The following is a 10,913-nucleotide window of genomic DNA, read 5'->3' on the forward strand; positions in this document are numbered from 1 at the left end:
AGCGCCCGCGAGATGAGAGGCAAGTACAGGGGCGTTTCCCTCCTGCTCTGGAATATGGAGCGAGTCTCCATCCCTGCTGTCACCCTTACCTTCTCAGGCCATGCGAGGAGTGACTGGGAGGGCGAGGAGAAGGCCAACCAGCCGACAGGGAGCCACAGGAGGGGGACAAAAGAGCTTCATTTATCTGGGAACCTGAAATCATATGGTAAAAAGCACCCAAAGAAAAAGAAAGAACATCAGCAAAAAAAAAAAAAAACACCCAACCCTCGCCTGTTTTTGGAAATGGTTCAAGAAGGAACACACAGAGAGAGAGAGAAAAGATGAAAAAGAGAGAGAGAGGAATGAGAAAATGATGGAGAGAGAGAATGAAACAGAGGAAAAAGAAAAAAATCAAATGAGAGAGAGAGAAGGGGGGAATGAGAGGGAAAAGAGGGAAATGAGAAAGAAGGAGAGAGAAAGGAAAGAAAGAAAAGAAAGAAAGAGAGGGAGAGGGAGGGGGAGGGGGAGAGGGAGAGGAAAAAGAGAAAAACGAAAGAGGGAGAGAGAGACAGAGAGACCCATTTCCCACAGAAAACACCGAGAGCCACAAAACCCAGGTAGGCATGGCTGGGAGGGTGTCATATGACTGGGTGGGAGTGATGTTGACGCCCAGCCAGGTTTTGTGGCTCCCAGTGTTTTCTGTGGGAAATGGGTCCAAATGGCTCTTTGAGTGTTTAAGGTTGCAGATCAGAGGTGGGTTTCAGTAGGTTCTGACCAGTTCTGGAGAACCGGTAGCAGAAATGTTGAGTAGTTCGGAGAACTGATAGTAAAAATTCTGACTGGCCCCACCCCCATCTATTCTCTGCTTCCCAAGTCACAGCTGATCGGGAGGAAATGGGGATTTTGCAGTAACCTTCCCCTGGAGTGGGGTGGGAATGGAGATTTTACAGTATCCTTCCCCTGCCACGCCCACCAAACCACGCCCACCAAGCCATGTCACACCCACAGAACCGGTAGTAAAAAAATTTGAAACCCACCACTGATACCCCTAATATAAACCATTCAATAAATACTTGTGCTGAAATGACAAGAATGAGATGGGAAATATCGTTTTAGGAATAGTTGCCTGAGCAACAAGAGATATACCAAAGGAGCAGAAGAGGACAGATTTCTGCCCAGGAGATTTGAAAGTGTTACTCTGGTTCCACACAACTAACCAATGAAATAGTTGCAGCAACAATAAAAATGAGAAAGAGGGATTTCCCTTGCCTTTCAAGGTGTGATGGTTATAAAACTACTTCTATATTATTGCTAATTTTTCATAAACACGTTGACACTTTTGAACTGCTTCAGTTTGGAATTTCTTTAATAAGGTCTCAGGTGGATTATAAAACTCTGAAGTTGAACCCAAAAATGATTTAGAAAAAAGAATGTTGCTTGCCTATATTTTTTATAAGATGCAAATTTCCAGACCTATTTCACAGCTGACTCCAGGTTCAAAGATCTCTGTACAGTTGTTTATAAAACAATAGTAGGCACCATTTTAAAAAGATTGTGTCGATCCCTGAAGATATCAAGCTTCTAGGTGGCAAAGACACCTTCCAAACTGAGGTTCTTTTGGAAACGAATCAGGGGCTAGGCTGACTCCAATTATTTAGGACTCACCGATACTAGACCGGGTTGTAGATCGCTCAATGATGGCCCGTTTCCCAGGATTGTTGAGCACCGAGCGCTTGGCCAGGGACAGGTCTGCCGTAACACGCGTGATGGAGATTCTGAAAGATAGGATGGCTCTGCTAAATGCCCTTAGGACAGCAGTGGGGAATGATGGCCCTTTCTTGAAGACTTGTGGACTTCAACTCCTAGAATTCTGGGAGTTGAAGTCCATAGGTCAGAGAGGGGCCATAGTTCCCCACCTCTGCTTTAGGAGATGGTGGGCGGGAGATAGATAGATAGATAATTTTATTTCTATACCGCCCCTCTCCCAAAGGACTCAGGGCGGCGCACAGCCAAGTAAAAAACACAATACAAATCCCAATTAAATTTAAAAATTATTAAAATTATTACATTTACGGCCAAGATTCGTTAAAAACCCAAAAATTTAAAACTCCGAATTTAAAACTCCTTTACAAAGATAGCCCTGCCTGTCGGAAGAGCAGGGTCTTGAGGGCACAGCGAAGAACTCGGAGGTCAGAGATTGTGCGTATTTCCGGGGGCAGTTCGTTCCAAAGGGCAGGAGCTCCCACAAAGAAGGCTCTCCCCCTGGGTGTCGCCAGCCGACATAGTTGGGAGGTTGGAGAGGAGGAAGAGAAAGGTGTGTGTTGTTTTAATGCCTCACCTGCCATCAAATCTGTGCTTCAAGAAATCAAAAAGAGCTTTCTGCATCATGTCCGTCACCTGGAGGAAAGAGAAGGAGAGGTGATTTGAGAGGTGAGCAAAAACACTAGTTAGCTGACAGCCACAGTCAGCACTAGCATATCTGGTGTGGGTTTAGGAGAGAATATAGGGGCGAATTTCATCCCCTTGCCCATCCCCATACCTCATATCCTTTCAGTGAGGGTCCCACCAGCACCACTGGCCGCATGGAAGGAACCACATCATATGGAGGGATGTGCTCTGTCTATAAAAAGGACAGTGTGTCACAGGAAGTGGCTTCTCCCCTATCCCGCAGCTAAAAGTCTGCTGCTAATCGTAAGGAGAAAAAAAGGGAAGTGGTAAAGGCAGAGAGGGGTTTCTCCAAGCCTCATATTTCACCAAATACTTTACACATATGACCCAAACATCAGGATCACCCCCCCCACCTCCCCTGGGATCCATTTTGTTTTGCTTTTGCTACAATATCACACCCCAGTTTGGGGAGGCTTCAGGTTTTCTGTAAGACAAATAGACTCCAGCCCCACTCTGCCTTTTGAAAGTCCTGTGATAGAGGAAACTCCACCATTCCTGAACAGTTATTTTGACTCCAGGAAGCTCGGCTCTCAGATTTGTCCTAGCATCCAGATTTGTCCTGCTCAAATATGAAGTTAGACAAGACAGCCTCAGAATTCATCCTGCCTTTTTCTTGGGAACTGTCTGGAAGAGAAAGGGAGTAGCATCCAAGAAAGGCACCCCAGCGTTAAGGCCTTACCTGCTTTTGCTTCTGCTTGGCTTGTTGGAAGAGAAAAAAAAAGATAGTCATGAACTAGCAAGAGAAAAACTATGTGAAGGACTGGCGTTCTGCAGGGGTGGAGATTTGATCTCCTGGGATTGCAACAGGACAAGGAGGCTTCTCCCAGAAAATACTTGACATTATATTTCCCAAATGCAGCAGGACATGTACACACACATACAGGTAGTCCTTGACTTACAACCACAATTGAGCCCCAAATTTCTGTTGTTAAGTGAGACATTTGTTAAGTGAGTTTTGCCCCATTTTACGACTTTTCTTGCCACGGTTGTTAAGTGAATCTGACATCCCCATTGCTTGTCAAAAGCTTGCAAAAGGTGACCCCGCAACCGCCATAAATATGAGTCAGTTGCCAAGCATCTGAACTTCGATCATGTGACCATAGAAATGCTACAATGGTCATAAGTGTGAAAAATTGTCATAAGTCTCTTTTTTCAATGCTGTTGTAACTTTGAACGGTCACTAAATGAACTATTGTAAATCGAGGACTACCTGTATTTAATTTACAAAATTGGAAGTCATTGTTTGCACTTAGAACTTCACTGAAAATGTTATATATCTGAGACTAGCCAAGGTAAGCAAAATCTAATGACTACGATATCCCATTTTCTGCACTATTTAAATTAGCTGCTACCATTTTTTTTAATTTTGCTAATTATGGGAAAAGGCTCTTAGCTACTGAAGATTTCGTTTAGCATCTGCCTTACTCCTAAAAGGTGTTACCAACTTCACACCACACATTTCTTTCTGAGAATCCAGACAACATTCATCTCACACCTGGTGAACCCTCCTTCCTTTAATAGCTGTTCCCCCTTTTTTCATTACCCCCTGCCTATTTCCAGTGCACAGATGAAACACGCAAGGTGGGTCAGTTCCAACTCTAACCGGTTGGGATTTTTCAAAATAATGATATGCAGTGTGATTCGACACACACTTTTTCTCAAGTTAAAAAAAATGAAAAATAAAAAAAAAATCAGCAGAAATATGTAGAAGTTAGTTCTATTTATGTCTTTACCTAATGATGGGGGAGGCGATCGCCTGTTGCTGGCAGCAGGATTCCCAGATTGCCTAGTGGTAGGAGAGGAAAGCAAAGACATGGTAAGACCCTACGATTTAAAAATTGGCGTTGTGTGTTTACAGATTCAGAATCCATCTACTGCATGGGTGTCAAACTCACGTCACCACGGGACTTTTTTCCCCTTTGCTAAACCGGGCAGGGGCGGAGCCAGCAGCAAGGGTGAAATTCAGCCAGTTCTATCCGGCTTGGGAGAACCGATAGCGGTGGCTGCGGGAAGCTCCACCCACCTGTGTAGACGTCATGACGTCGCTTTTTTGCGACAATTTTAAGCCTATGCGCATGCAGAGCGCAGATTTGTGAACCAGTAGGGAAGGTAAGTGAATTTCACCCCTGGCCAGCATGTGATGCATCTGGCCCACAGGCCACGAGTTTGACACCCCCGATCTAGTGCATATGACACATTCCCTCCCAAGGTTCAATTTTATTAATAAATATTGACATGACTGTTGACCTTCCAAATTATTTTCCATTGATGTTACCCTTAAAAGAAGCATCAAAGTAATCTAAATATTTAGACACACATAGACTTCTATACAGAGACACTTTTTATATCTCCTTCTGTTGCCGGAATTAAAAGCTCTATATATGCTTGTCCCATCTCACCTGGCTTTCTGCTCCTGTTTCAGTCGTATGGCCTCCAGCCTCTGTGGGCTGGGGATGAAGGCGATGTCTCCCCCTTCCTTCACTAGCCGCCCGATCCACCAGTCATTGCTGTATTTCTGAAGGGAATATCACAGGAAAAGCCATAAGCTTGATTTCCAACTTAATCTCCATGTCACCTTTATGCATATAAATTAGACTAATGTTTTTAACCTTGACAGCTTCTAAATGTTTGGGCTTAACAACACAACCGTTGTGGAGCATTCTAGGGATTGAAGCTCCCCCCACCCCGGCATTGTATGTAAAATTTTAGGTATAATTAAAGGTGCTGGTTATCACCTTTAAATAGCAATAGCACTTAGACTTATATATTGCCCCATTGTGCTTCATAGCACTCTCTGGGTGGTTTATGGAGTCAGCATATTGTCCCCAACAATTGAGGTCCTCATTTTACCGACCTTGGAAGGATGGAAAGCAGAGTCAACCTTCAGCAGGTCAGGATTGAACTAGTGGCTGTGGGCTGAGTTGGCCTGCAATGCTGCATTCTAACCATTGCACCACCACAGCTCCTATAGACTATAACCTGGCTTGAGGACAGGTTATTTGAAGCAACACCTCTCCCCCCTACCTCTTCCCATCAGGGCAGGAAGGCAGGGCAGGTTGTGGGTCGCATCGATTAGAGATGATGATCTGGTGGGACCGCAAAAAAGGGTATTCTTGGTGGTGGCCCCTTCTTTATGGAACTTCATTGTCCCTCAAATGCAGTTGGCTCCCATCCCTGCTGTTTTACTGAAAGGCCCTAATGACATGGCTTTGTCAGCAGGCCTAATGACTACAAATGGAAACAGAATTGATCAAATCTCTGTAGAGATTCTCAGTCATCCAGGTCATGGTTGTCCCAAAGGTGCTTTTTCAGGAGGCAACTGATCTTTCTTCTTCTTTTTTCTTTTGAAGACATTTCGCTTTTCATCCAAGAAGCTTCTTCAGCTCTGACAGGATAGTGGAGAATGGAAAGATTTATATTCCTTGCAGACAGCTGGTAATTGAAGCATTTGGAGGTTTATCTGTGTCTTCAGGGTCACCTAAGTACTGCTCCTGGTTCTTGTAGTCAATGACCCTCTAAAAGGATGCAGATGACCAGCTGTCTGCAAGGAATATGAATCCTTCCATTCCCCACTATCCTGTCAGAGCTGAAGAAGCCTCTTGGATGAGAAGCGAAATGTCTTCAAAAGAAAACATAAGAAAGTCCAGTTGCCTCCTGAAAAAAGCACCTTTGGGACAGCTGAGCAAGTGGTTAATCTGATTGTATTGTGGTTGCCATGGGGAGTGGGCTGTGTGTGTTTTTTTAATGATTTTATTATACAATGGATGTTTTAAAAATTAAATGTAAGCCAGTCAGAGCCATCTATGTGTGAGTTGGGCTGCTATATAAATTTGTTTAATTTAAAAAAAATTGCCAAGGTTGGGAAACACTGGGCTAAAGTCATGCATCACACATAATCATAACGGGATTTATTTTGTTTGGGCCTTTGTGGTTTGCAGAGCATAATTTAAGGTTTAGTGAGATGTGTGAACCCTTGGCTTGGCTAAGAAAGTCATGTGCAAGCCAAATAGTGAACTCAACTTTTCTGTTAAAGCAAAAAAGAGAGGATATAGGGTCTGTCTGCCCGCATCTCTCTCTCTCTCTCTCTCTCTCTCTCTCTCTCTCTCTCTCTCTCTCTCTCTCTCTCTCTCTCGTCTTCTTAAGCTATTTGGATGAGAGCAGAATTTCGAAGGTGCTTTTTTTTCTAATTATATATTTTTAGTATGAGTACTAATACATTAAACATAGCATTTGGTGGGTAGCCATTATAGCAAAACATCTGTTCCTCCAATACTGGAAAGCTACATCCCTGGAATAAAAATTATTTAAAATTAAACAGTTGATCTTCTGGATATAGCAACCAAGGAATGAGATGCTAGGCCTAAATTAAACTATACCTTGTCTACATTTTTAGGGCTCTCAAAAGCCTGATTTTTATTTTTTCTCTTTCCCCCAATTCCCTTTCCTGAATAGCTACTTTGTTCTCTTTCTCTTTCTCAACCTGTATTGGGTTTGGGTTAAATATCCAGTTAAACAGATAATTGTTTAACAAAATAGTATCTTTGAAGCAGTTAGCCCCAACCCTGTTGGAGATCAAGAAAAGTCACTATGACTTGTCTCTTCCAGAAAACCTTTGCAAGGTTCATAGTAAGAACTGATCTTCCTGGTATGATAATGGAATGGAAGGTGTATTGCTGTTATTGGAGTGGGGTTATTATTATATCTTCTTTTATTATTTTCCTATTATTATTGCAATCAAATGGAAGCCTTTTTAAAACTGAGCAGCACATAAATTTCAGAAATAAATAGGTTCACATTTATGATATAGGTAATCCTTGATTTAAAACTGCAATTGGGAACAGAATTTCCAGAAACTGACAAAAAAAAATATTGCAAATTGCAGTTACGTGACTGTGGGGTGCTGCAACAAGTCATAAATATAAAACAATTGCCAAGCACCCAAAATACAGCTCTGTGCGTGTGTGTGTATGTGACATTTTATGACAGCCAGAAATGCCTTACAGGCTATAAAATACCCTTTGTGAGGCCATCATCACTCCAACAGTTGTAAATCAAGGATTACCTGCACTTTAATTAAGATTCTGAAATCAGTTAACGTGTTACATATTGCAACCCAATCCATACCTTCTAGGCCAGTGTTTCTCAACCTTGGTAACTTGCTTATGGAATCCACCCCCAGCTTTCTGGCTGGAAAATTCTAGGAGTTGAAGGCCACACATCTCAAAGGCTGCCAAGGTTGAGAAACAAAAGTTCTAGGCTATTCAAAAATAAAGTGAGTCAACTCCTGGAATCTCCATCAATACATCTACATTGTTTTCTTGGCAATAATATACAAGTACTTCAACTTTGTCTATTTCTGGGTTGTATATTCTCCCTACCTAACCTCTACTCATAGACATCCACAGGGAAAATTGGCATGTGGAGGAAAATGCGGAAAGCAGTTTGCAATGTCACAACATAAACTCCACCTCTTATATACATGTATTGATACATCGCACCCCCGTGTGAAATGGGTTGTGCTTGCATCACAACAGCATGATGCAGCTTTCGTCCTTCTGGTGAAAGTTTGAGATCCTGCGGACACTTTTGCTTGGAGCCTTGGGATTTTCTGGTAGTCTCCCATCCAAATGCCCATTTCATTTTGAAAAACTAAACTCCATTTCTATATGGAAAGTTTGAGAACATTTTTTGAGAAGCGACTTTTCTTAAAGCTGCTGAAATTCAGAAACACTGGTCTAAATTCACCACTGTACAGATAGTCCACAACTTACAATTCATTTAGTAACCATTCAAAGTTACAATGGCCTTGAAAAAAGGGATTCGCAACTAGTCCTCGCACTTATGCCTGTTGCAGCATCCCCATAGTCACAAGATCAAAACACAGGTGCTTGGCACCAGCATGTATTTACAACTGTTGCAGCATCCCAGAATTATGTGTTCACTATTTCCAACCTTCCCAGCTGGCTTCTGATAAGCAAAGTCAACGGGGGAAGCCAGACTCGCTGAACGACTGCAGTGATTCGTTTAAAAACTATGGCAAAAACAGGCTTCCGGTTGGCACCGCCGGTGTCATGGACGGTCTTTTCGGACCACCAGCCCTGTGATTCCGTTGGAGCCGTTCTGACAGCGCTAATCAGCTGTCAGACGGCTTGAAAACCTCTCCTTCGGGAGAAGAAGGAGAGGAGAGCCGGTGGGCGAGGATAGAGCTCCCCGGAAGCCCCTGAAACAATTCCAGGGGCTTGGAGGGTGAGAGCTCCCCGGTCAGCCCACTGAAGCTCTGGATCCGAGGCCAACTCTGCTTTCAAAAAGGAGATTAATTGAATTCAAAAGCAGACAGAACGGAAGCAGGAGAACAAGCTTTTGCAAGTATGATGCTTAACTCCTGGGATACATTGTTTCTACTTGATTTTTCTGAGCTGGAGGTGGAAATGGCGTCCTCGTTGTGGGCGTAAAAGTGAAAGTTAGAAATGAAAGTGCTTGTTAACAGATTTGTGCTCAGAGACTGGATTTAAGTTGCTGGGATTTGAGAGCTGGGTGTAGAAAAGACTATCTTGCTTGATAAATCACAAATAAATTTGAGAAAGCTGTTCAAGAGACTTTATGGCTGTGAAAAGAAAAATTCTTTTAAAATAATATGGCTTCCAAGCAAGGAGTTCCTGAAAGTGGTGGAGGCTCTCTAATGGCGTCAGAAATGACACAGAGAATTGATTCACAGAGCCAGGAGGATTTTTTTAGAGAACTTACAGAATTTATAAAGGAAGCCATGAATAACCAAACTGCAATTATTAATAACCAAACAGCAATCATGGAACGAAAACTTACAGAACTGTTGGAGGATATAAAAGCAATTGAGGATGTTTTTGAAGGAAAGCACAATGACAATGCAGGAGACATTTTGACCAAAACAGAGAAGCTGGAACTGGCTGGCTCTCAAGAATCTTCAAACTTTCTTCCTGCTCTTTTGGAATTAACTGACAGAACTTTTCAAAAATATAATTTGGAGCAGAAAGAAGTAGAAACTGACCAGCCTTACGAGGTTTTGGACTTTTCTTTGCAAACTGATAAATCTTATCGAGTCAATTCTTCGTTCTATGAACTGACTGATTATATAAGCAAGAAGAGTCTATATGGGGGCTCTAAATCAGAGGAAATGGTTCCAAGAAAGGGACAAGTTTTAAAGATACATCAACCTCAAGTTAAAATTCAAAACCTCCTCAAAATAAAAGTAGGAGGGAGGAAGAAAGACTGGAAAAAATACAGAAAGAAAGGAAGAATGGAAGATTAACTTTTTCTGGTCTAACTATTGATGTATTAATGATTAATTACAATGATTAAGTAAATGAATTAAGAAAATATAGAAATTCAATTAATGATTAATTAAGGTTTATTTATTGTTGTATTAAGATTTTTAAAATATTTGAATTTTGAGAATAAAAGTAGGAGGAAGACTAAAATGATTAAGTAAATGAACTAAGAATATTTTACAGATGTATTACGAGATTTTTAGGGTTTGAATGGTCTATTAGTGTTTGTTAATGTTTTTAAAACTCTTAGGGCTAAAGGATTATATGTTATTTTGAGTTTATAAAAAAGGGAGGCTGATGAATAATCTGTAGAAGGGGAGTTAAGGGGTCTAGGGAGTTTTAAATCTCGCATTAAATTAGCATATTTTAGCGTATGTTTGGTAAAATTTATACCCTGTTTTTGTTCTGGGAAGTCGGGGGTGGGGGGGTGGGAAGGGAGGGTTGAAGGTTGGGTTTATAAATGTTTAAACAGATAAGTAAAAATGTTATATTAAGGAGAGGTATATTGATGATATATTGAATGATTGCCTATATTGTATATTTGTCTGATCATAAAATAAAAACTTTTTTTTCAAAAAAAAAAAACAACTATGGCAAAAACAGTTGTAAAATCAGGTGTGTGACTCATTTAACAACTGCCTTGCTTAGAACAGAAATTCTGCTCTGAATTGTGGTCATAAGTCGAGGACTACCTGTAAACCATCCCCTTTCTACCTCAACCCCGAGCAGCAGCAATGCAATGTCTTCCCTCACAAATCCAAGTGCAGGTCGCTTCTGCTCATCTAATGCCCCACCTCTTTAATATGCAAGAAGTCTTTGGCTTCAAAGTTGATGGCAGATCCCTGCACAGGACATTCTTCATCCAATGCGCCACAGTAGCTGACATTAGTACGGACAGCAAATGCAACTGGTTTGTTCTGAGGAGCAAAAGAAATCAAAGAGGAATTATCGGTGCCAGGTCAGTCCCAATCTAAAATAACACCTTAAATAAAATGTCTGTCCTCCTCTTTCTCCTATTTCTGTCACCTTGATTGGCTCAAGGGACACCCAAGAACAATTATAGCAGGAGTGTCAAACTCAATTTCATTGAGGGCTGCATCAGGGTTGTGTTTGGCCTCAGGGGGTCTGGGGTGGGCGTGGCCAGCTCGATATCAGTAATGTCAGGGGTGTCTGTAGCGGCCC

The 10,913-nt window shown here is 41.9% G+C and overlaps 1 protein-coding gene across 2 annotated transcripts in view; it reads right to left on the bottom strand.

The window, feature by feature from the left end:
* Positions 1–10,913, bottom strand: part of CACNB3 (calcium voltage-gated channel auxiliary subunit beta 3) — a 50,347-nt gene that overhangs the window by 18,732 nt on the left and 20,702 nt on the right. For both annotated transcript variants that reach the window (XM_070937862.1, XM_070937861.1), the window contains 7 exons: positions 10,526–10,648; positions 4,827–4,942; positions 4,161–4,213; positions 3,107–3,126; positions 2,519–2,599; positions 2,318–2,376; positions 1,645–1,754 (listed from right to left, as the gene is read on the bottom strand). In XM_070937862.1, the coding sequence (XP_070793963.1) occupies positions 1,645–1,754; positions 2,318–2,376; positions 2,519–2,599; positions 3,107–3,126; positions 4,161–4,213; positions 4,827–4,942; positions 10,526–10,648 (562 nt within the window). The remainder of the gene's footprint in view (positions 1–1,644; positions 1,755–2,317; positions 2,377–2,518; positions 2,600–3,106; positions 3,127–4,160; positions 4,214–4,826; positions 4,943–10,525; positions 10,649–10,913) is intronic.

The sequence above is a fragment of the Pituophis catenifer genome, unplaced genomic scaffold, assembly GCF_029215685.1.
Source record: "Pituophis catenifer annectens isolate HBS135680 unplaced genomic scaffold, rPitCat1.0.hap2 SCAF_2, whole genome shotgun sequence".
Lineage (NCBI taxonomy): Eukaryota > Metazoa > Chordata > Lepidosauria > Squamata > Colubridae > Pituophis > Pituophis catenifer.